Source organism: Callospermophilus lateralis, unplaced genomic scaffold (assembly GCF_048772815.1).
Source record: "Callospermophilus lateralis isolate mCalLat2 unplaced genomic scaffold, mCalLat2.hap1 Scaffold_122, whole genome shotgun sequence".
NCBI classification, from domain to species: Eukaryota; Metazoa; Chordata; class Mammalia; order Rodentia; family Sciuridae; genus Callospermophilus; species Callospermophilus lateralis.
Genome location: NW_027512409.1, coordinates 2,062,046 through 2,087,328, shown reverse-complemented (window position 1 = coordinate 2,087,328; position 25,283 = coordinate 2,062,046). Strand labels below are relative to the sequence as shown.

The 25,283-nt window shown below is 47.3% G+C and overlaps 1 protein-coding gene across 1 annotated transcript; it reads right to left on the bottom strand.

Moving 5' to 3' along the window:
• Positions 1-512: 512 nt before the first annotated feature.
• Positions 513-25,242, bottom strand: LOC143640117 (podoplanin-like). Its single transcript, XM_077108047.1, has 5 exons — positions 25,176-25,242; positions 7,729-7,865; positions 4,493-4,622; positions 1,309-1,347; positions 513-628 (listed from the first exon to the last, which is right to left on the bottom strand). Exons 1-5 carry the CDS (start codon positions 25,240-25,242, stop codon positions 513-515), a joined length of 489 nt encoding a protein of 162 aa, XP_076964162.1.
• Positions 25,243-25,283: the final 41 nt, after the last annotated feature.

The window sequence follows — 25,283 nt, the reverse complement described above, 5'->3', positions numbered from 1 at the left end:
TTAAGGAGCAAGAAGGCCTTCCCCTCATCCATCATCAGCCTAAGGGTATGTGATGGTTGTGGGTGGAGGCGTGCAGGGCAGGAGGGAAAGGAGGGATCTAAGTAAAAAAGACCCTGTCACCAGTGGGACTCCACATCACAATGGGAGCTTTGGCTCTGTGACAGAAACCACCTTCCCCTGATGGCTGGTGGCAGGGGGATCAGGTCTCAAGTTAAAACCTGGTTTTTAAAATAGGTTTTTTAAATAGGTTAAAACCTATTTTTTTTTCTTCTCAAGTTCAGTTAGCTGGAAAATTAAGACAAGAACCCACATTTGGTCAGATCTCAGCAGAAGTCAAAGTAAGTGTCATATCTGGCCCAAGTAGGTATTTGCTCTTCTGGGGAAACTTCAGACAGTACTTGAGGAGGTGACGGGCTTTTGAACATGACCTTCACTCCGAGGTTTCCATTAGTTGGCAGGTGTGAGTCCTGAACGCGACAGTGCCCACCCACCCACCACGCGGGTGTGAGGACTTACGAGTACCCTCCTGACATTTTCCGCACAACCACAAAGATGATCCAACCGATGAAACCGATGGCCAGTAAGACCCCGACGATGATTCCCACCAGGGTCACTGTGGCCAAGCCATCTGCACAGGAGGGGAAAGAAAGCATAAGCCCCAGATAGGACATTCACCTGTGGCACCAATGTCACCCATAACAAGGCCATTGCCCTACTCTACACAGCAAATATGAGTGGAGAAGTGTTGGGCTCTTTTCCTGCCCAGGGTCTCGGGAACTATTGTGCATAGCAGATGGACCTCACCTAATGGGTGGTGTTTTCACACGGCTTGTCAACTGGCTTCTACTTTGATTCCTAGTGACACCAAATTGGAGTAGAACTTCATTCCCGCAGCGTCTTTAAGTGAGTCGTTCACTTCTTTTCTTTTTCCTCCCCCTTTTCTTCCCTCCCCTTTTTTTTTTACAGTGCTAGGTGAGGAACCCAGGAAGTCATGGGATACGGGTCATAGTGGCAGGGGGATTGTTCTACCAAGGTGCACACTAATGTTCTACCAAGGCGCTGCAGCCCCAGTCCTACTTCTTTTCAAGTAAAGAAAATTCTCTGTGCTTGCTTTAAAAAAAAATTATATATATATATAATGAATGAATGTTTTCATTCCCAATGAATGAAAACTATTCTCAGAAGCTTTTCTCTTCTGCTCTTGTTGAATATAATCCAGGAAAAATAGGCAACTCATCAAAAAAATCAGGTTTAAAGAAACTGTCTTCCACGCCCACAGGAATATTCTGAACCTGTGGTCTTGCCTACCTTTCTCGACTGTTGTTTCTGTCTCTTCAGCTACTTTCTCTGAAAAGGGAAAGATGTAGTGATATAGAATTATTAGGATTTAATAACCATAATTTAACAATTGGCAAAATATATACAATGTAACAAAACATGCAAAGAAGATAATTTCTCAGATAAATTGGATGGGTTTTAAGCAAGCGCTGACATGAAACTGTCTTGGTGTCTATCATTATCAAAAATCATGAATGCTTCTTCACATCCATGGGTTCACAGCACCTCTGTATACATGACTTGTTTTCTCATAAAATTTAGAAAGCAGAGTCAAGGACACTAAGCCACAGAGATATGAAATAAATGGTCAAAAAGTTTCAGAGATTATGGTGGCGAAAGAATCCACAGCTGTGGATACTTAGTCCAATATTGAGATCATGGAAAACTTACAGACTGTGCCCAGGGCTATTGCTCACTGGGAGAGTAATACTCTAATCTGGGAAGAGTTGACAGGGCTGTGATTCCTCGCATGCCATCTATTCCCTGCTTGGGTTGCCAAATCCAGATTTCACAAGGCAGCAGCATGCCTAGCCGAGTTTCACCTGTTCATGCCACTGAATTATGTTTAGATTTCTATCACCAGTCAGATCTACTCTAGAACTTATAATATGAATATTCTCCATTGTGAGTCTCTTCCAGATAGTTCTACACAGTTCCTAAAACAAAGGTGTTTTCCTTTGTTTCTCCATTATATACTGAGTCTGTAACTCACAATTGGCCCCTAAAGTGTTGCTGGGAGCAGTCTTGAAGGACTGAACCCTCAACCTATGGGATCTGATGCTATTTTCAGGTAGATAATGTCAGAACTAAATTGGATTAGAGGATGCCCAGCTGATGTCCATGGGCAGAATTGGTTGTTTCTGTTGGTGGGGGGAGGGGTTTGCATTTGATGTCAGAGGTGATCTGTGTTGGGAGGAGGAGAGTCTTGGGTTTGAATTTAGGGTTGGTTTTTCCCAACACACTAGCCAACCATCATCTAAAAGATGCTTACTTTCACCAGTTGGTTGGCTTTGAAATAATCCACTCACTTTGTAGCAAGAGTCTCCTCAAAATAAGATATCTTTTCAAGATGGCCCCAGGGTAGTTCCCCAGATCCAGGGCTCTCTGCATGAGCCGATCCCATGGCTCTGGGATACTTATACAGAGTGTATGTTGAACATTCTACCCTCAGATAATGGGGAGGAGACTGTTGGGTTTGAGCCTCCCAGAGCAGAGGGTCGTGGAATCAAACTGTCATCCTGGGTAGCCAAGTATAGCAGTGATAGCTCAATCTTTGCTTATCAGGTCCTAGCCTGGAGGCAACTGATTCTAGGCTCAAAACACACGGTTATCATCATTGAAGGCACTCTGGGTTAGAAAATGCTTTACTGAAAATAAAGTTGATGCAAGACTCTACTAATTGAGAGCTTTTAGTTCTGTATTCCCCAGTCCCTCCCAATGATGCTGTCCATGATCATGAGCATGTGTCATGCATGGGAACACCATCGTACTTGGGCACTCCATGGGAAAACTGGCCATCTGCTGCCCTAATAAAATTACCTCTTAAAATCCAGTTCTCAGAATGACAGTTTTGACTCTTATGGGAAATATCTCAGGATAATGAGGCTCAAAGTGGGATTGAGTATGTAACAGAATCTCCTTCCCTTTTAAGGCTGAATAATATTCTGTTCCACATATATACTATTTTTATTTATCCATTCATTGGTCCATGGACACTTGGGTTGCTTCCATATTTTAACTATTGTGGATGCTGCTTGCTATGAACATGGGAGTACAATATAAAAGCATTTTTTAAGTCCTCAGATGTGCTATAGAGTTTAAAAACCAGATTGGCATCTGACCCAGAAGTGTTTATTGAAGGATAATATAGTTGGGGGCAGTGGTGTGTGCCTGTGGTCCCAGTTACTGGAGATACTGACACAAGAGGATTTTGAGTTCAAGGCTAGTCTTAGAGACCCCAACTTAAAGAAAAAAATACAAAAATGTGCATTGCTGATGGGGATATAGCTCCATGGTAGAGCATTTGTCTAGCACGCACAAGGTCCTGGGTTCAATGCCCAGCATTACACACACACACTCTCTCACACACATACAGACTGACTTTCTGGTTGTTTAAATGTGTAGTTGGCTTGGGGAATTAGTTTGGGGGAACCACTGCTTCAAGCATGGTCTTTACACTGGCTTTTCATCTTAAAGACAGAAACATAAAATCTAATTAGATGAAACAATTTATATAAAACTTCTCCAGTTAGCAAGCACTCCTTGGAGTTACTTGAAGATTTGCTCTTTTTCTCTCCTGCTACAAAATAAGGCACATTAAAAAAAATCTCAAATAGCTGAATTTCTTTTAAGAAATCTCTGGAAGTAGGAATGAACCCATCCATTGCTGAGCATGACCTTCTCTCATGCTCACCAGCAAAGGTCTAATTCTCAGGATAATGGTAATGACCCCAAAGCCCCCTCCAAAGCTTCTCCATTTGCACTGCTGCCCGTACTAACCACGAATCACAAATACAACCCCAGATCCTGATCCATCTGATGTAGAAGATCCTTGCTCCACATATGCAGACATGAACTTCATGTGAGATGGTCAGTGTTAGTGTGGAATCTATCAAGATTTACTTAGGCTGGCCGAGTTTCATGCTGTTGATAGCATGAAGTTCTTGGTACAGGGTCAGGAGCTGCTTAACTCGCCCTGGCAGGGGCCACATCACTAGCTGTGATTCAAGGTAGAGATAGATTTCCAGCAACCTGAGAGTTAAATTCGATCTAGCAACTCATAAATTGAATTCTGAACCCACCACACAAAGCTTGGTTCAGAACTCACTATTTCTTTCCTCTTCTTTTTAAAATTTTTAAAAAATTTTTATTTTTTAGGTCCTGGGGATTGAACCCAGGGGTATTTTCCACTGAGCTACACCCCCAGCCCTTTTTATTTTTTTATTTTGAGACACGGTCTTGCTAAGTTGCTGAGCTGGCCTCAAACTTGCAATCCTCCTGACTCAGCCTCCCTTGTTGCTGGGATTACAGGAGTGCATCGTGGTGCCCACTCTTGCATTATAAACATATCCCCTGTTATTACATTTGTTCATGGACTTTTGGAAGGTGTGGACAAAAGCAGATCCACCCCTACTGGGGTGACAGGTCTCCTTACCTTTGGAGCGGCTAGTTGCTACATCAGGGACTGTGGTGCTATGGCTTTCTTCGTGGGTGTGGACTGAGCCTTCTTGGGTGGGCAGATCCTCAATGGGAACGTCTGTTCTACTCTCTGCATTTGTTGGCACCTATTAGACATGCAAATGAGGCAAAATAGAAAATAAAGCTTAATGTTTTAAAGTGCTTACTCTGGCTTACAACAGAAAAGGGTTTAAGGTGGCATAAATATACACAAGACATGATGGCACAAATTCAAAGTGGAACCAAGGAACCAAAACAAGAAGGGTGGGAACAGGAATAAAACCAGGTCTCCTCCAAGAACGGATTCCAAATGTTCGACATGCTGACTTGCTGGTGGGTAATTTCTTCCAAAACCCACCAGGCCACAAAGCTTTAATATTTGCTTTTCCATAAACCCGAGTAGCACTTTTTCCCTGTAACCTGTGGACACACACCTGAATCATCCTTCACCTCCTCCCTCCCCCAGTGAGAGTGACCACTAGCCATTGCTGGGAGCTTACATGGCCCCCGGCGCTTTAAGTGGTTTCTCACTTACTCCACACACGACCTTGGGAAATAGATCATATTATTAGTCCTATTGTACGAACAAAGCTTAGAATGATTTGACAATATGCCCAAACTCGTGTCACCCTGTAAACTACAGGGCAGGACTTGAGTAGTGCTGGGTTAATGGTTTACTACAGAGAGTATCACAGAGGATGCCCCTGAAGAGATTCACAGGGCCAGAGAACATAGGAGGAGGCAGAGCTTCTAGGCTCTCTCTGGGTACCACTCTCCAGGGGCCTCCAGGAACTCAGCTTTCTAGAAGCTCCCTGAACCTCATCTTTCTGAATCCACACAGAGACTTTATTGCCGATGCATGATCGATTCAATCATTGGCCAATGATGACCAATTTCACCTTCAGCCCTCTCCCTTCCCTGGAGGTTGGAGTGAAACTGAGAGTCCTTTTAATCCCACCTCTGTCTTTCTGGGGGACCAGCTCCACTCCAGAAGCTACCCAGGGGCTGGAAGCTATTAGTCAACTCATCAGCATAGAAAAAGACACTTAGCACTTTGAAGATTCCAAAGAAGTAGTTCTGCTGACTCCAAAGTCCATGTCAATGTAGCAGTTGACAAACTAGTGAGCATAGGCAACAAAACCAAAATCAGACAAATAGAATCACATCAAACTTAAAATTGTGTGTGCACCCATGGGCACCAGCCACGGGGGGAGGGGGGGAAGGCCACCCACCTACATGGGAGAAAATATTTACAAATCATTTATCTGATAAGGTGTATAAAGAACTACAACGGAACAACAAAAAGAACCCACAAAACTCGGGCAAAGGTCTGCAGTAGAGATTTCTCTAAGGATGCTATACAAATGGCTCACAGGCTTATGAATCCATGCTCAGCATCACTCATCGGAGAAATGCAGATCAAAACTGTGATGAGCTAGGTTTGCGCTCGCTTCTCTTAGAAGGGCTGCTATGAATGTATATATCCTTGTGCACTAAAGTGGGAGAACTGCTGTGGAGAGCAGTATGGCAGCTTCTCAAAACAGTAAATCTAGAACTATCTGCTTTCAGATAGCAGCACTATCTGAAAGTGGTTCTTGAGTACCTAAAAGAATTCCAAGCAGGGCGTTCAAGAGAGATCTGCACACCCACAGGAAACAGTGGTGCTAGGAGGCACTATTGGCAAACGCGGAAGCAGGCCAGCCGTCCACCAGCAGAGAGCCGGGTGGCCAAATGTGGCACACACACAGGGACAACTCAGCCTTAAAAAGGGAGGAATTCCTGACACATGAAGCAACACAGACGAACCTTAAGGAGACTTTGCTAAGTGAAATAAACCAGTCCCCAGAAGACAAACACGGTGAGGTTCCCTTGTGAGCTATCCAGAGAAGTCAAAATCAGAGACAGAAAATAGATAAGGTGCTAACAGGCACCAGGGGCTTAGAGAAGAGAAGGATGAGGAGCTGCTGCTGAGAGGGCACAGAGCTTCAGATTCATAAGGCAAAAAAAGTTCTGCAGGTCTGTTTAGCCATGCAAATATACTTAGAACTGCAGAACTATACACTTAACATAGTTATGATGGTGAATTTTATCTTCTGTGCTTTTTACCAGAAACTACTGTGGGTCCAGCCTATTTCCAAACCCTTGGGATATAATGAGTAACAAAAATTCCCCACTAGCAGTCTGGGGCTGGGTCACAGGGTGTGAAGACAATAGGTAAACAAATACAAAAGATCATTTTAAGTAACTTTAAGGGCTTTGAAGAAAACATAGACTGGACTGGACTAGCAGTTGGCAAACTTTTTCTCTAAAGACCAAAATGGTGAATGTTCTCAGCCTTGCAAGCCCAAACTGCTCAGCTCTGCTCTTATAGTGTGAATGCCACCAGATCCTTCTCACCCAAACAGTGTTCCAATAAAACTTTATTGACAGGAACAGTCAGTGGGACATGTCTGGTGGATAACTTGCTGACCCTGCAGCTGGGGGTGGGATGCTTTAGATAACATCTCTTTGAGATAACTCAGAACTTGAGTCATAAGAAAGTCAGCCAGGGAGGATGAGGGAGTGTTGCAGGAGGAGGAAAGAGAAGCCAAAGTTGGAACCAGGTTGGTGTTCAAAGGTCAGAAAGGCCAAAGGCAAAGCAAAGGTCAGGTGGGCAGGAGCCTCCGTCTTGTTAACCAATGAGTCGTCAACTCCTAGATGATTGACGGTGTGTCTCACGGCCTCCTCCCTGGACCTGGCCTCTTGTCTTGCCTAGGGCAGGTGCCTGAGATATGTGTCAGTGACAGTTCATTAGGGTAGGATGTGTGTCCACACAGAATCCACGTGGGTTATACCAGCGTGGTCTGGGGGCTGATTCCAGTTCATGCTCATTACTGGTCTACATATAGAGGCAGGAAATGGAGATTGCATATTGGGGAACTTGTATCAGTGACATTGCCACAACGTGCAAGACGACAGTTGACTGTATTGAAACTGTGCTGTAACGCAGGAGAAGTTTTAAAACCTGGCTCTTTCTGGTTCTTTCTGAGTCTGACCTCTGGGCTAGTCCTCTTCACCTGTCACCTGTCAGTATACCACCTCCCCACTGGACGGAATTGGAAGCATGCCACTCATGATCCCTTGGCAAGGTGGTTTATGTTGATTTTACATACAATACACATTCTATCCTTCTTCCAAGAGAGGAGCAGATTCGTCTCTTCCCAAGATACTCACCAGAGCCGTTGGGCCAGAAGACGCAGAGAACTCTTCAGTGGTGCCTGTGGTCACGATGTTGTCTTCTATAGCTGGAGCAGCTGAGTCTTCTTTTGCACCTGGGGTCACAAGGTCATCTTCTAGCTGGCCTGTGATGGCTGAAGAAAAATTGAGTTAGGGTTTGAGACAGAAACAGTGTGGGCCGACCTGACCAGCCAGCCGCAGCCAGATGATTTGTTACCCATTTCTTGCGGCACTTTTATTTAATTTTGGTCTTTTTCTGGCATATCACAGTGCCAGGAACCAAACTATTGTTTTTGCAGGACCTGGAGCACACTCAGTGGCCTGGTTGTCTCCACTAATGGAAACACAAAGAGATGAAGCAGCCAGCCCTTTCCCCGGATTCCACCGAGATGCGTTGCACACAGGTGTGAATCCCTTTCCCAAAGGAAGCAGGTTCTTCCTGGCACTGATTCCTATGATGAGTCAATGCATTCAGATGAGTAGAATATCATTTAACCTGGAAAAGATTCTTAACAGAAGCAACTGGAAACATCTCTAAACCTGCCTAGTTCCAGGATCCGTGCAAACCTACTGAATCACAATGTCCAAAATCAGGGTCTCTGACTTTTTAAAATCAAGCTCTCAGGGCTGAAATGGAGCTCACTGGGAGAGTGCTTAATAAACAAATAAATAAATAGATAAAGTTCTCTCTCCATTTAGTTTTGAGGCTGCTGTGCACTTGGATGACAAGGACCATGGGCTCTAGTTCAGACCTAATAGACACAGTTCAACTTGTTAGTTCACCGCTTGCTGGAGGGTTGGTAACGTACTCAAGGGCATCAAGACACGAATACGACTCTTAGTGCCAATAAATAAGCAAATTAGGGCTCACTGCCCCACTCTGCCTTTTCTGTGCCAACAAGGGGATGAATGACTGGGAGGTGCCAGGGAGAGGGGTTTCCAGTGGAGTGAGGCACTGGTGGAGAACAGGGCGAATCCCACAGTGGGGAGCGCTTTGGTTCAATCGCATTCCCCCAGGCTTCATGTACTGGAAAACTAATCCCCAAATTCATTTGTTGATGGCATTTGAAAGTGTGGCCTTTAAGAGGTCATGAGATGAGATGATCAGAGTAGGCCCCTTAGGATGGGATTGGTGGCTAAATAAGAAGAGGAAGAAGTTATAATGCAGCAAGATGGCCCCTACCAGATGCTCTTGCACTGCCCAGCCAGAACCATAAGCCAAATAAATGTTTATTCTTTTTTGGGGGGTGGGGTGGGGTGGGGGGACTAGGGATTGACTTCAGGGACACTCAACCACTGAGTCACATCCTCAGCCCTATTTTGTATTTTATTTAGGGTCTCACTGAGTCACTTAGCACCTCGCTCTTGCTGAGGCTGCCTTTGAACTCGTGATCCTCCTGCCTCAGCCTCCTGAGCTGCTGGGATTACAGGCATGTGCCACCATACCCAGCATGTCTAGTCTGTATAAACTCCCTAGTATCAGGTATTTTATTATAGCAACAGAAAATGGGCTCAGACTGGAGAGAATAGAAAATAGGAATGTCCTCTTCCACCTCTGTTGCAATGACCCAGAACTAGTCATGACTGTGCCCAAGCATCATCTCTGAACTCACCAGATAATCCTTTTCATGAGTTAAAAATCTGACTCACAGGCCATGGGCTTCCTCTCCAGACTAGAGTGGTTCTAGAAATTCCATGACTAAATACAGTTGCAAAATAAGCAAGCACGTGCATCCCGGGAGCAGGAGGAAGGGTGCTTGGAGACCTCTTTGTGTAATTAAAGAGCAGATGTTCATCTGTAGCTAGGGAGTGCTCAAATTATCAATCCATTCCTTGCCTATGGAGCCTTATTTTCCCTCTGTTTAGACAACCCAGCCAGAAGCACAGCTAATAAATATTTGATCATAAGTTCTCTGCAGATGCCTGGAGCGGGGAGGCCCCCAGAGGAAACCCGCTCACTTCCTGAGCCTCCCGTCTGCATCTCAAGTCCTTATCCAGCTGCGGATCAATGGCTTTGGGTGGACTTAAGCACATGCATTCATTTCTCTATCTTGGGAATGGGGAAAAGGCTCCGAATTGAATAACTCAGGGCATGCAAATGGGTCGCCTCTTCTGCTGGTTATTTACTGGGCTAGGGGGATGGCAGTGGTGGGTCCCACAGGATTTATGAGTCTGTAGAGTGGGCAAATATTTACTGTATTTATTAAGCTCAATGGGAATATTCTTTTGCCAAGCAAGTGTCCTTATTAAAAAACTAAGCATCCTGTTTTCTTCCCTCCTCTGTTTTGAACAAATCATCCACTTAAAAAATGTCTTTTGGATCTGTTCAGCAAAATCACTTGCTACGTGGCGTCTGTAACTTAAAAAAAAACAACCCTTTCTCAAAAAAAAAAAGTACTGAATGAATTTGATTTGAATTCTTTCATAGAGAGCTCAGTTCAATGAAAGCGTAACTTGATAAAAAATCCCTCTTGTTCTTTGATAGCCCTGGCCCTCAGAGCCAAACACCCAAATCGCTCTGAATGGACAAAGGGTGTTTTATGAATGACAGTCAGGATTCAGAAGCAGGTCCTTTGTCCCATGGCCTCCGCTTTCTTTCTGCACCATGGGAAAGTTGATCTTTACAAGAGTTCTCAATCGTTCCTCTTATTATTTTGGCCAAAGGCTTTCCTGGGCGAAGAGTTGCTCTAGGCCTGCTGCGGAGTTTCCAGCCAGCGTCTGACGTCCTGTCCCCCTGTCCTTCTGAAGCCACGCACTGATGTCTCCTTGCTCAGGGGTCCGTCTGAGACACATATGCAAGCTCACAAGCACAAGGCACATGCACATACTCACACACCATTGTTCACACAGGTGATACCCACAGCCAGGTGCACAGAGAGTTCTAGAGCCTTATACCCTCCTAGGCACCTTCAGACCTCTTCTTGCCACACCCAACCTCGGCCAGCATGAGGAATCAGTGGAAGTTTCCAAATAGGGCAGGAACCTTTTATTTACCTGGACAATTTTCTATTGTTATTCTTTAAAAACCGAGGCCATGATTTATACTATTTAGGAGATTGGACAAATCAACTTAAGGTTCTTCATTTTGAAAATAAAGAACTGAAAGGGTTTATTTGTATCTAAGTGCTAATTATAAATGATTTTTATCCTTGTAGTAAAGTCTAACATCTCACCAGGTGTAGTAGAGCATGCCTGTAATCCCAGTAGCTTGGGAGGCTGAGGCAGGAGGATCAAGAATTCAAAATCAGCCTCAGCAACTTAGCAAGGCCCTAAATAACTCAGTGAGACCCTGTATCTAAATTAAAAAAAAAAATACAAAAGGGCTGGGGATGTGCCTCAGTGCTTAAGTGCCCCAGGGTTCAGTCCCCAGTAGCAAAAAAAAAAAAAAAGTTTCAACATCTCTGTAGAGATGATTCAAGTTTACACATAGTATTTCTTAAAATATATCTTAGAGTTTAGATACAACATTGTCAGGATAGTCCTGGAATTATAATACTCCCAAATTCTTAATCTTTTGAATATATGGTTAATCCTTTGGTTTTATTTGCCTCCCTTTGGTTTGTGGTGATGACTGTCTCTAGCTATCTGGTTATTACCCTTTGAGAATGTCTTCTTTGTGGGCTTTTTTCTTTTATGGTATTATTCATCTTTTTTTGTAGCAGCTAGTGCTAATCAGACCTTAAGAACACATTCTTTGGACTGCCTTTTCCCTGGTTGGCATTTGCCTCTTTTGCAAATGGCAAGCTCTGTTGGTACTCATCATCATCTTTTTTTTTTCTGTTTATTTTCTTCCTTTGAAGCCATGCTCCCAAATGCTTCCTCTAGAGCACGTAAATGTCCACTTATGCTTTCCCCAAGATTTTGTTCTTTCATTAAATATCTACATTTTTCTTGCGTTTATTTTGCAGTCTCTTGTAAAATGGGAACACAAGTTCCAGAGTCACAGAATGACGTTTCGGTCAATGACAGCACAACCATGTCCCATAAGATTAAAATGAAGCTGGAAATTTTTTTCCTTTTATTTATTTATTTGTACTGAGGAACTAGCACTCGGGGGTTTAACCACTAAGCCCTTTTTATTTTCATTTTGAGACAGGGTCTCACTAAGTTCTAGGGCCTTGCTAAGTTACTGAGGCTGGCCTGAAACTTGCAATCCTCCTGCTTCAGCTTCCCGAGTCGCTGGGATTATAGACGCGTGCCACCATGCCCAGATGGAAAATTCTATCACCCAGTGACACTACGGTTGTCACAATGTCATAGCACCACACATTCTGGTGTGTGCAAACCTACTCACTGCCAATTGGATAAAAGTGTAACTAGCACACCCAAGTATCTGACGCACGTAATCCTTGCTAATGACAATAAACAGCCACATGGCTGGTCTGGGTGTCTAGTATACTTTTGGTCATCTCTTAGTGTGTACCCCTGCTGCTTAATGGCCACCATGGGCCATTTCTCCTGACTGCATCAAAGACCATGTCAAATGATTGACCTCTTCCACCCAAGTTCATGTCAGTGTCCTCTGTGACAGCCGCATCACAACAAAATTGCCTAACAGTGATCTGAGTGTGTCCTTGTCCTTAAGTGGCACTTCACTGTAATCTGACTCCCTGGCAAAAGGTGAGAGTTATTCTGACAAATTTTTTTACCCACGGCTTCCAAACACCCAGCTCTCACTGAGACAAGCTTCTTCCAGTGTCTGTGTCATATCACAGGAGAGACTGCCCAGCACGAGGGCCAGCTCAGATGGCCTGACCACTGCCCGCTCCTCCCGCCCCCACACTGGCTTGTCTTGCTGTCCTGACAAACCGATTCCTAAATCTGTGCTCCCTTCCACAAGCTCCCCGCCCTTCCTCCATCAGCTGGTAGCTCCCAGTGAAGTGGGTGCCCAGGAGGGGCTAGAATCAGTGTGGGAAGAGAGGGGGCGGGGGCTCCTCACACAGAGGGGCCCTGCAGGTGTCCCATGCTGGAAGGCACAACACCCGGCACCCCCTCACCTCTGCCGGCCACTGCAGGGTTTCTGGGTCCTCTTCCTGCTGACCATTCCACAACAGCCTGAGGGTGGGGTGAGGGGCATCACTGTCCCCTTAACAGACGAGGACCTGAGACTGGAGGGGACTCCTTGACCACCTTCCGTCAGGCTCCTCTGAGTCCTCTTCTCACGAAGGCCCCCGTGGGCTCCTGAGCCTGCCCTGCTGAGTCCAGCTTTAACACAACTCCCTCCAGGTCGGAGCGTTCAGAAGCCCCACACTGGGCATCTGGGCAAGACTCTGGACACCTTTGGCCAGAGCCTTGTCAGGCCACCGTGGCCACAATCCCACCTTTGAGGTCTCTTCATAGGGACGTTCTTATCCACGGACTCCTCACTCGGCCGGTGGCTCATCCTTGGATTCAGAGTCAGCGGGCTCCCTCCCTTCGCCAGGCCCCTACTGCAACCCTGCAAAGTCTCCTTTACGTTTTAACATGTTGAAAGGACAACTTTTTTTTTTTTGCCAAGTCACCAGTTAAGTGCTTTGCTGAGTTTGTCTGATTCATGGGTGACACAAAGCCAAGTGCATCATGGGTCCAACACAGGACCAAAAGGCAGCCTCGCCCCTCTCTGACATGGACTTCCGGCAGCTCTCAACAGCGTGCACCCGCTCCCTGGGCCCCACCCTCCTTCTCTTCTCCCCACCCTCACCTTCGTCCTCCCCCCAGTCACAGTCCCGCTGGTCAGAAGCAGCACCGTCCCCCAGGCCCCACTCCCCTGGTGAAATCTCATCTTGCTAGGACCTTCAGTCTTCCTCTTTGGTGACCACAGTCTCAACTTCTTCAAAAGTGTCCCCTTCTAGGGAACATCGGGAGGATCTAAATGCCTGATGAGGAGAAGGCTAGAATTTGCTCTCAAAGAATGTCCTTTTTGGACTGCGGCTCTCTTGGCTGTAAAGTGAACTCGGCAACAATGATCGAGACCTGAACCCACCAGGCGAGGGTGTGGCTCTATGGTAGAGTCCCTGCTTAGCCCTGCTTAGCACGCAGAGGGCCTGGGTTTGATTCCTGCATGAAAAATAAAATAAACCACAAACAAACAAAAAACAACCAAGCCCATCTCTCTTATCTCAAGCTCCAGGACTTATATTTATTTTACAAATATTTCTTGAGTAGCTGCTATGTGCTGAGTACCACTCTGAGCACTAGAGTGCTCAGGCCAGGTCTTTGGTCTCACGAACTGGCATGGACTGGGTAAGAAAGGGTGGAAAGAAGCCAGGAAGGAAGGGCTGAGTAGGGGAGGACTTCACCTGAGCCAGAAAGCAAGGCCACTCTGGGTTCCACATGAAGGGACTGTGTGCTGGGAAGGGTCAGGCGGAAGCTGTGAGGCCACTTAGAGCATTTCTGCTGCCAAGTGACAGAGAAGGAAAGAACCAGACAGGTAAAGGCCAGGAAGCCTTCCCAGTCGTCACCCACCAACAATCAGAACTATGCACATTCCTGGAGCCAAGAATGCACTTCAGGATCCCTTAGGGCCGTGTTGGCAAACCCACCCCACAAAGCCAGCTACTCCTGGGTGATGCACAGGATAGTCACAAAAGCCAGCAGTTCCTGCCCTGTCCACCTGCATGCCAGGAGGAGCTCCTTCTATTCATTTCTGCGTGGGACAAGCAGTTTTCACAGCCTCCAGCTGAGTCACTCTTGGGGTCTTCAAAGAAAACCCGCGGTGTTGGTCAGCAGAGTAGGGCAGGCCTTCAGGCTGCCCCAGGGGTCCTCCACTCCAGGGCTGCTCCAGGGTCAAAATGCACACCCAGATCAGCCTTCGAGGAGAGGTGACCAAACAGCCTTGGGAAGACTTTTGCAGCCATGAGAAAAGTGAAATGCTTTTTTATTTAAGGACAATCTAGGAATGTAAGGAATCTGGTTTTGCCTCCAGGAGAAACTGTCTGATAACTAATAAACAACGACAGGAGTGCACCATGCCACCCACAGCCCACATGGCTATAGCCCACACAGCCCCAAGACACTTGCTTTGCCTTTTTTTTTTCTTTGTTTTTTTTTCAGTAAAGTCATGCTTTTGGTGAGATGTCAAAATGTGTATTTGGAAAGGAAAAACACCACTTCTTTTCTTTTACATAGACATGGGCTTTTGAATCTTATTTTCCCATCAGGTCTCCAAATTGTGCCCAGAAACCTGAAAATAAACACACCTCAGACGGCAGAGAGGAGCTGACCCTGCCGGTTGTTCTAGCCCTGACCACCCAAATCTCTGTGCGACCCCTTCATTTCTGTTCAAAACGCACCCAATGTGTTGTTGGCTAACCTTCCCTTGGTTACCACGAGCTGGTGTCCCGCCACAGGAGGAAGACTTCAGAACACTGCCTCTAAGCTTCCCGCTGCCCCTAGGCTGGCCTCGCCCCTGACCTCATGAAAGCCTTTCTTTGGAATATGGAGGGAGCCAATAGCCTTTGAAGTTCCAAAGCTCCTCTGCACAAAGAAAGCCATTCCCCACCGCAGGGCTGTGTGCCCTCCACTCCTGGCAGTCCAGATGCTGGCAGGGTGTGGGCACATCCTCACTGATATGGCCAATGGGTTACTTCTCCTTACCCATTCCTTGAACCCTGGTAAATTGCTTCCTGGATCAAAAGTCTGGCCCTGGAAAATCTAAGCAACCCAATTCATCTAGGCAACTTCTAGAAGGCTTGGCCCTGTCACCCCGGGCACCCACAGAAATGCACTCTCTTTACCTTCTGTCAGAAGTTCACAGTGCTACCTCCAGCCCACACGGCCCAGGCCGCCAGGGGCTGGCGCCACGGTCGGCCTTTAGCAGACGTCGGTTGGGTGGCTGACTGCGTAAGTACGTTTATAAGCCAAGAAGGAAATTTCTCTTGAATGACCCCTTAGATTATAATATCCCTGCACTGTTCCCTGGCCTTCACCCCAGAGTTGGTAAACACCTCCCCCTAACAAAAGGGACAGCGTAGCTGAAGACAGGACCATTCACCCGCGAGATGAGGTGACGCTTGCTGTTTGATTTCTAATGAGCAGTGGCTGTCCACTCACTCTGACAGGTCTGTCAGCCCCTGCTGGCTGAGCCCAACGAGGATTTGGGACATGGCTGCTGGCTGCTGGCATTGGAAAAGTGCCACTAGCTCCTCTGGAGGAATCAAAAGAGGTTCTCCCACTAAGGTTTGGAGCCAGGAGGCAGGCATAATGGGCTCTGGGTGGGGTGACCCCTCTGGGTCACTCCCCCAAAGTTGAAAGCAGAATTTTGAAAGTTTCCTACAGCTACTGGGCACAGGGGCCCACACCTGTAATCCCAGCAACTCGGGAGGTTGAGGCAGAAGGTCAGCAAGTCCAAGGCATCCTCAGCCACTTGGCAAGATCCTGCCTCAAAATAAAAATAAAATAGCGAGCTGGGGCTTTAAGTTGGTGGTAGAGAATATGCTTAGCATCTGAGGTCCTGGGTTTGATCCTTAGCATTGATTTTTTTAAAAGAAAGAAAAAGTAGAAGCCAATGACCACTAGGAAAATTATTTTCAATTTACTAGCAAGGAGTCACATTTTAAGTCACTGGAAAGGTAGACGAGACAGAACTTCAGATCCATAAGACATGACATCAGGCGTCCCAACTAGATCCATCTTCTCTCCCCTTGGAAGGGGAAAGAAACTGAGACCTTCTGTGTTTCATTCACAAATTCTGCATTTAGTCTCTACAACCATGAGGTGAGATTTTGATAACGGCCACTTTTTGTTGAATTTTAGAATGTGCAAAACGTGGTATCATGTGCCCTTCGTTGGTCTTCACGAAAACGAAGTGAACTGCCCAGGTATGGAGCAAGCAGCAAAGCAGAGCTTAGACATCAGGATCCACCAGACCCATAGACCCCAACGCCCATGCCCTGACCACTGTGACACGGCTGGCTCCATAGGTACTGGCTGCTCTTGTTCACCTCCGACCCACGGGTCTCTCTGCTCCTTAAAGATAGAGCTGGAACAGACTGAGGCTGCTCTGAAGTAACTTCTACAGGAACGTTAGGCTGAGCTGCTCTGGGCACCTGCAGGTTCATCTTTCAACGATCTCACTGCCCATCCAAACCATTCACTGCCCAGGTAAAATCCCCATCCCTCAGAGCTCTCCCACAGGAGAGCCTCTCCCCTGTACTAGCACAGGACAACATTTGGGTGGCTCTGCCATTCACTGCTGTCTCTGGACCAGCATCTGTAGCTGCCAGGGTGACATGTCGTTCTGCCATAAGCTTAGGTCCAGCCGCTGGCATGGGTGTGCTGGCTGGCAGAACGAATGGATGGGTGATATTTAGACTCTCCAGGGCTCACGGAAGTGAATCGACTTTCTGTGCACCCCCCAACACGGACAAGCGTTCACACAGAGGCTGCTGATTCCAACCTCAACCAAGATTACTCAACTTGGGAAGACGGTTCACCCTTGACTAAGAGCAGAGTGTTGTCTGTAAAAGAGGAAATGAGTTCACAGTTTTTTAAACTGGAACCACACCTCCCTAATGAGGTCTCTGGAACTCAGTGGGGGGCCTGGGAGCACAGTCAGGTAGGAAAGGCCACCTCTCAGGGCAGAGTGCTAGCCCTTGAGTCATCAGATGACAGGAACCTGTCTTAGAAGTGCTGCCCCAGGACAGCCTCTGGGCAGGGAGGTGGGGTACTGGGGAGCACTTGCCATCTGCTGGGAAACTGAACGGGAATCTGAGCTTCTGATTCACTCTGGCTGTCAGCTGAGCAGAGCAGTTTTGCAAGAGTGGAAGAGAAGCCTTTGGATCCCACCTCACTGTCCACCCCTGCAGAATGTGGCTGTTTCCACTAGCTGCCCTTGGCCTTGATCCTGAGCCTGGTTGGAAGGCTTCAAGTGTGGCTCCATAGATCTTTCTCTTTTTTTAAACTAGTTGTTATTGGCACGGAGGATCTCTCCGGACCTTCCCGTACCATCTTTCTCCCTCTGTTCTGACGCAGGGGAAGTTCAGTCACCACGCTTCACTTGCATGGCTTCACTTGCAGGGCTCACCTCGGATGCCCCTTAGCAGGCGATTCCCCTTGTGCTCCTGAGATGGAGCCAACTGCACGTCCCGCGTAACCTCAAGATCCCTGAAGCTAAACCAGAGCACGCAAATGCTCCCTCCCCACTAAGTTGGCTCCTAGCCTCCTGTCCAGCCTACTTGATTTTTGTGATGTTCCTATCATCTGCCTGCTTGTCCTTCCTACTGAAAGGCCACCGTTTCCTCCCTCTTCTTCCTCACCAGCTGACTGTGGCCGCAACAGGGTTTTTATTGTTGTTTTTTGGTGGTGCTGGGGGTGGAACCCAGGGTCTCTACATGGGAGGCAAGCACTCCACCACCAGCCCTCCAGCCCCTGTAGGCACTCTCCTCTCCAAGGGCAAGAACTATGCACAAATAATGAAAATAGAACAGGAAGAATCACTAACACAACCTGCATAAAGAACAAGGGAAGGGGCTGGGGCTGGAGCTCAGTGGTAGAGCACTTGCCTAGCATGTGTGAGGCGCTGGGTTGGATCCTCAGCACCACATAAAAATAAATAAATAAAATAAAGGCATTGTGTCCAACTACTACATATATATATGGACTGAGGATGTAGCTCAGTTGTAGAGTGCTTGCCTAGCATGTAGAAGCCCTGGATTTGATCCCCAGCACTAGGGAAAGTTTTTCAAATTAAAATAAATTTTTAAAAAATGAAAATTTTTTTAAAAATAAAAAATGTGGTACTAGCATAAGGACAGCAATATGGATCAATGGAATAGAATTGAGAGTTCAGAAATAAACTTATATGTGTGAGCAATTGATTTTTGATAAGATACCAAGATAACTCAGTGGGGAAAGAATCATCTTTTTAACAGATGGTAGTGAGACAACTGGATACCACCTGCAAAAAATGGAGCTGGGTCTCTGCTTCACAGCACACACAAAAATTAACTAAATGAACCCAAGACCTACATACCAGGGTTAAAACCACACAACACAAGAGTAAATCTCTGCAACCTTGGTTAAGAAACAGCTTTTTAGATGGAACCCTAACAGTATGAACAACAAAGGGAAATGAGATTAGATTTTAAGAAGTATTTAGTTTGTGCTTCAATGAATACTCTCAAGAAATTGAAAGGATAACCCAATTCACAGAATGGGAAAAAAGTCTACAATTCATCTATTTGGTAAGGGTCTAGTATCTAAAATTAAAAAAAAATGCTTTTAATCACAATAAAAGTACAACTCAACTTAAAAATGGGCAAAGGATTTGAACAGACATTTTCTCCAAAGATCTACAAATGGCTAACAAGTAAAGGAAAAGATACTCAACACATGTTAGGAAAAGATAAATCAGAGCTACTAGATACCACTCCACTCATTCGAATGGTTACTATTTAAACACAAATATACAGAAAGCAAGTGTTGGCAAGGTCAGGGAGAAGTTGGATGCTGTACATTGTCACTGGGAATGTAAAATGGTGCAGTCACTTTGGAAAACAGCAGACAGGTCCCTAAAAAGGTAAATCAAGAGCCACCATATATGACCCAGCAGTTCCACTCCTGCATATATATACCTGAGAGAAATGAAAACGAATGTTCACACCTAGTTATCCCGAGGGCTGCAGAATAAGGAGGGTTGGCAATGACTGGGTGTACATGTTAGAAGTGTGCATGTGACTGTCCCCAACACAAATAACAAAGGCTCAAGGGGATGGATGCAGCAGCAATCCTGATCTGATCATTATATATTGCATGCATATTGACATGCTGCATGGTACCCCATAAATATGTATAATTATGGGTCAATTAAAAACTTTAAGAATTAAAGACAGGAAGTATGAATATGTGGTGGCAGCTAGAAAAGAGACAAATGGACAGGTGCGTGTTGTGGATATAAAAAGAATACATGGAGCAGCATCCTGGGTCACCCCAGGTGCAGACGCTCGCCCCCTGCCAGGGGTGTGCAGGTACGAGGGAGTCCTGGGACTGTGAACTGGAAAGAGACTCATGGGGAAGATGGGACTTGATCTTGGGAGGAGCAGTTCTGGCAGAATAAACCTCTAGAGCAAAAACAGAGAAACTGGAATAGACAGGGGCTGGTGGAAGGGAAGTGGTGAAGGCCAGCTGGAGTCGGAGCTGGAGCTGGGGAATGATTAGAGCCTGGGTGGAGGCAGGAGTCCGCATCTGGGAGGGGTGGGCCACAGAAGCACAAAGGAGGAGGGCACCATATTGAGACTGAACCTAGTTTGTGGGGCCCCTGTCGGGTGCAGAGTCAGGAGGTGAAGACACCAAGTGTGGGGACAACAGAGCAGGGGGTGAGATCAGATTGGGGGGGGAATAAGGTATCTAAGGCCTTCGTCAATGTTAGCTGCTAAAATATAGTTAATGCTGCTAACCCCTCCCATGCAGAACCTGGCTCCCTCGGCCTTACAGATTACATTTCACCTTATTATGGGGCGATTCGGCTGGGGTGAAACTGTCACACATTAGCAGAACTCACAACAGGCCAGGAAGCCAAACAGGCTAAAACAGAACGGGAAATAGTTTTCTAGTGTTCAGGCACATATTGGCTACCCAAGGCACACTGTGCTCAGGAACAAAAAGAGAAAAAGAGAACCCAAGATGCTGTTTGGTCACCTGTAGAGACCAAAAGCAAAGGGCAGGGCTGTGGGGTGGAACACATGTCCAGACTGAGGGAAGAGATTCCGGATTCTCAGTGAACCACCTTGACTGAGGTGGACAGCAGATAGGACATCTTTCAGACTAGCTGGAAGTGGGCGTAACAATGACACCCCCCCACCCCCGCAGCAGCTCTCCACAAACATTTGTTAAATAAACGAATTCCTTGGGTGGAGCTGGTTTAACGTCCATAAATCTGGTTTCTTTTCCTTGCCTTTCTAGACTCTAGACAAACTGGGAACCCTTGTCCTTTGGGTGAGACGCTATTCATTGGATCACAGCTTTTCTTATAGTTGCTGTGTTTTATTCTCCGGGGTGGAGGCCTGGTGATGAACTGTGGGAAATACCCTGTTCTCCTCGGTGATGTTTACAGCCCTTCCCACCTCCTGTCCCTGCCACCCACTGCCGTCCAGGTCATTGGCATTCCCCTGAGCGCCTCAAACATAACAATGGTGACTCGGGGCCCCCGGGGGGCTCAGGGTTGGCCTCTGTCTACTGTCTGGGGCGTCTTGCAGGTCTGCCTCCCCAGGCAGAAGTTGAGAGCACATTTTCCTTTGGTTTTTGTTCTGTTTCATTTTAAAGCTGTATTAAAAGGCTGGGGGTGTAGCTTGGTGGTAGAGTACTCGCACCCCCTCCCCCACCAACGACAACCAGTAACAACAGAAAAACTGCATTCGATTTTTTATCTCCTTAACAATTTCAATTTTCTGCTTCTCAAACAACAAAGCCAACCAGCTGGCCAAGGCTGCACGCCTCCCAGTGGACATGGCTTGATTCACCTCCAAGGACACACCCATCTCCTTGGAGTCATTCTTGAGGCAAGACACTCAGCCAAAGAAGATGAGGACAAACCCATTGTCCTCTTGTTGCCAAAGCTCAAGAAAGCTCACCATCCCCTGACTGGCTGTGAACAGGCTGGGTGATGGGTGCTGGGCTCAGGCACGTGGGGAGGAAGCAGCCACTTCCATCTCCTGCCTTGGATGAACCTGGCAGGACTGCAGCTATTCCCTCACCTACCTCATAGCCTCTGGATAAAATGCCAATCACTTTCCTTTCTCAGAAAGCTTCAAGAAATCAGTTGAAGTGCAGGGCCGGTGGCGCACACCTGGCATCCCAGAGGCTCTGGAGGCTGAGGCAGGAGGATCGGGAGTTCAAAGCCAGCCTCAACAACAGCGAGGCTCCAAGCAACTCAGTGAGACCCTGTCTCTAAATAAAATACAAAATAGGGCTGGGGATGTGGCTCAGTGGTTGAGTGCCTCTGAGTTCAATCCCCAGTACCATTAAAAAAAAAAGAAAGAAAAATCAGTAGAAGGGTTGCAGATGTAGCTCAGTGGTAGATCTCTGGCCTAGCAAGCATGAGGCCCTGGGTTCCATTCTCAACATCAAAAAAAAAAAAAAGACATCAATAGAGAAAGGGTTCAAAACTCTAATCAAGGGGAGCTTTATCTCCTGCCCACCCAGCAGAATCCTGACAAATCTCAGTAACCGTACACTTGGCTTTAGAAGGACCCCGGCACCCCTGACCATCTGATGCTCTTCCAAGTAAAGGCTCATGCTGTCGGTTTCCTTGAGAGGCTCTGGGTAGCAGGAATGGCAAGGCTTCCCTGGAGAGGAAGGGGCCTCTGTCAGACTCACTAAGTGAGCTTCACAAGCACAGCACAGTGTCCTTGAGTTCCCACTCCCTCCCCGCACTCCCCTGCAATACTTTCACAAGTTGTAACCTGGCTGCCTGGCTCTCAGAAGCCAGAAATATGACAAATATTCAGATAAGCCAGTGGAATTCAGAGCGCAGGTCCGTGACTTGGTGAAGACTGCAAAGCACGCTCTGGGCTAGTGTCTCCTCCTCAAAGCAGCAGAGTTCAAATCCTGCACCCAGCAATGTACCCCTGTGCAGAGTGAATTCAAGAATTCCACTCATAAAGGGATAGTGTGGTCAGTAATGTACAGTTATTATATCCTTAGAAAATTTTTGCTTTCATGTTTAAGAGGCTTAAGGTGAGGCTCATTTTTAGTTTCAAGTTCAACTTTTTTTTTTTTGTAATGGCAGAGTAGTGTTGTAAAAAGAGCTTGAGGTTTGGCATCAGACCCATTTCTGAATCCCCAATTCTGGAGTATTCTGAGGTAATGTACAGTTTACAGGAGTTGTAACGGATTAAATGAGGTAGTTGGTGACATTCCTAGCACATGACGGGGGATGGAAATGCAGGGCAGGCGGTACCCTTCCTGCTGATCAGTCATCCTCCCTTAAGGTTGGAGGTCTTTATTAATTCCCTAGGACAGTCACTCTCAGGCTGCTCATTCACAGCGGTGGAGAGAGGGAGTTAGTCCTCTTGGCCATGTCTGTACTTAGCCTTCTCCTGTCTGGACACATTTTTTTAACATGTGCTTTTCTATATTAGATGCTATTAGAGTCTTGTACTCCCCTGTTATGTACAGGTCTTCCTCCCAAATTCTCAAAGAGACCCGACCTTTATTAAATTCCTCAAGTGCAACAAATCCTTAGCAGCTCACAAAGATTTCAGGGCCTCCAAAACTGGCAAGAAGTTCGGGGAAATCACAGGGAAATCCATTCGCTGCATGCTTAATCCTGGGTGAGTTGGTCCCGGAAAAGCGCACATGGGTTGGCAGCAAGCAACGGCTTGCAGAATTTCACAAAACAAACTGTCTAACGGACAGGCCCCAAAGTACGTGTTTTGGACCAAAGTTCAGAGTGAGGGTGGGGCCGGACAATTGAGGAAAACGCCAGATGTGTGGACAACCGTCTTCTTTTGAATCCACGAACGCCCCGAGAGATGACACATGGGACCAGATTATAAAACTGAACCAGATTATAGCACTGGATGGGAGAAACCCAGTAGGGCCCAGGACCCTAAGAGAAGGATAATAACATTCATCACCATAATTGCCCCCAGCCCAGCTCCCCAACAATAGCTCAGCTCCATGAAGTTAGTCATCCATATTCAAGTCGCCTCACTCATTACTCCCAGACAAAAACCCTGCTGGGCCTCAGCTCCTGCCCAGTGCAGCTTCCACACACAGCCACCCCCGCCCCTCCCCAGGCTGCCCACCCCAGTGGGGCTTCTTTCTTTCTTTTTTTCTCCAGTCCTGGGGATGGAACCCAGGGCCCCACACACATTAGGCAAGTACTCCACAGCAGACTCCATCGCATCCCAGCCCCGGGCTGGCCTTGATTCTTTATCAGTGGACTTTCTAGCTATTTTTTCAAACAAGATTGAGCACCTCCTTCTAGGAGTACTTTTGATGCTTAGGAACTGGCTGGACATGATTACAACCAACCCTAGCCCTGGGGGAAACAAAGGACCAGGAAGCCTGGGCCTGTGTTTCCTGGGATGCTAGGATGTGTGGCTCAGGTAGGTTCCTCCCTCACCTTGTTCTGCTGAGTAAAAAATGTTGTCATGTGCACAGTGTCTGGCCAAAACGGAAACGAAATAAAGAACTGTATATATTCCAGTGGAAAGAGAAGTTCCAAAGACAGGACAACCATGAATAGCTCATGGCCCCTGTAAACAGAGTGGTTCAGTCTCTTTGAAGCAGACACCCTGGCACAAGAGCACTCTGTATAATTTCCCTAAGTCTAGGGGTTCTTGTCTGCCCTGGAATTATAGAAATGCAGGCTGGGCACCCTGGAGACCACACCCTCTCCAAGAAAGACTCTCCTGGGGCTAGGCCTACCTAGATCTTAAATATGGAAAGCCTTCAGCAACCTCAGGCCTCAAAGATCAATAGCTTGCTTACAATTCCTTCAGCCAATATTTGGTGAGCAACTATTGTTATCAGACATTGTCCTGACCCCGGGGAGCAAACCTAGACGCATCGGAGTCCTCTGGAGCTTATATGCCATCAGGGAAACAGACACAGATACAAATCCCAGAAAAGAAGTAAAACACTGACAGGTGTTCATGGAGATCAGCACACAGCACACTAGGAAGAAGGGGGCAAGAGAAAAGGGGGGGCAAGAAGAGGACACAGGGGAGGGGAACCTGTGGATGGTGTGGCCTGGCCATCAGACTGAATCCACTTAAAGTCCAAGGAGTCACAGACAGAAATTCAGTCGTTGACATTTTGGGCCCGTTCAATACATGGCCCCAAACCCACTTAAACCTCAATGTTTGTACCAGTGCTCCAGGCCGGGGTGTAGCTCAGAGGCAGAGCACTTGCCTAGCTTGCTCCAGGCCCTGGACTGGGTCCCAGCACGGAAGAAAGAGAAAGCAGAACAACCGTCTTCCATCCACCACTCTATTCAACCACCCCTCCCCCCCCCCCCCCCCCCCCCCCCGGCCCCCAACACACAGTACCTTCCCTTAAGAGGTAAGTGAGGCCTCTTCCAGTCTGTCCCCAAGAAGGTGCTGGCACACAGGGGAGACCTAGGCCACTGCAGCGGGAAACTCTCCCAGGACCAGCCCTCCTGATTGGGACGCTGGGGAAAGCCCAGGGGCTCTAACCTAGGCAGAAGCCCCTGGCTGCCATCTTCTGTGGGCTTGTCTCTTGTGAGCTGACCCTTTGGGCGGCCCCTTCTGCCCCCAGCCTGGCCGCCTGTGGATTCCGGGGCGACTCCTGCCACACCCACTCCGCTGTTTCTTTGGGACTTGTCCCCAGCTAAGCCGCTCCTGGGCTCCTCTCCTCCTCTGGGATGCGGGCCGACTCGCGTGCAAGTGCACCCCCGCGCTCCGCGGGGAGACCTCAGACCCCAGGCCCAGCACTGCAGCAGTCTCCGCTCGCGGGTCCCCCACCAGCAACTGCTGGCGGCCACGATCGCTGGCGCTTACCTCCCTGCGCCGGGACCCAGAGCCACGCGCTCCCCAAAACCAAGAGCAGCACGGGAGCCGTCCACATCTTCCCCGCAGAATCGTGCTCTCTGTGGCCGCCTGAGGTGT

What these genes read in the sequence shown, in the direction of transcription:
- LOC143640117 (XM_077108047.1), bottom strand. Translation starts at nt 25,242, where the DNA reads ATGTGGACGGCTCCCGTGCTGCTCTTGGTTTTGGGGAGCGCGTGGCTC. An exon ending in CTTCTGGCCCAACGGCTCTG is followed by an intron (nt 4,623 to 7,728) that starts GTGAGTATCTTG and finishes CATGTCTAATAG; the next exon opens with GTGCCAACAAATGCAGAGAG. An exon ending in AGAAACAACAGTCGAGAAAG is followed by an intron (nt 629 to 1,308) that starts GTAGGCAAGACC and finishes CCTCCTGTGCAG; the next exon opens with ATGGCTTGGCCACAGTGACC.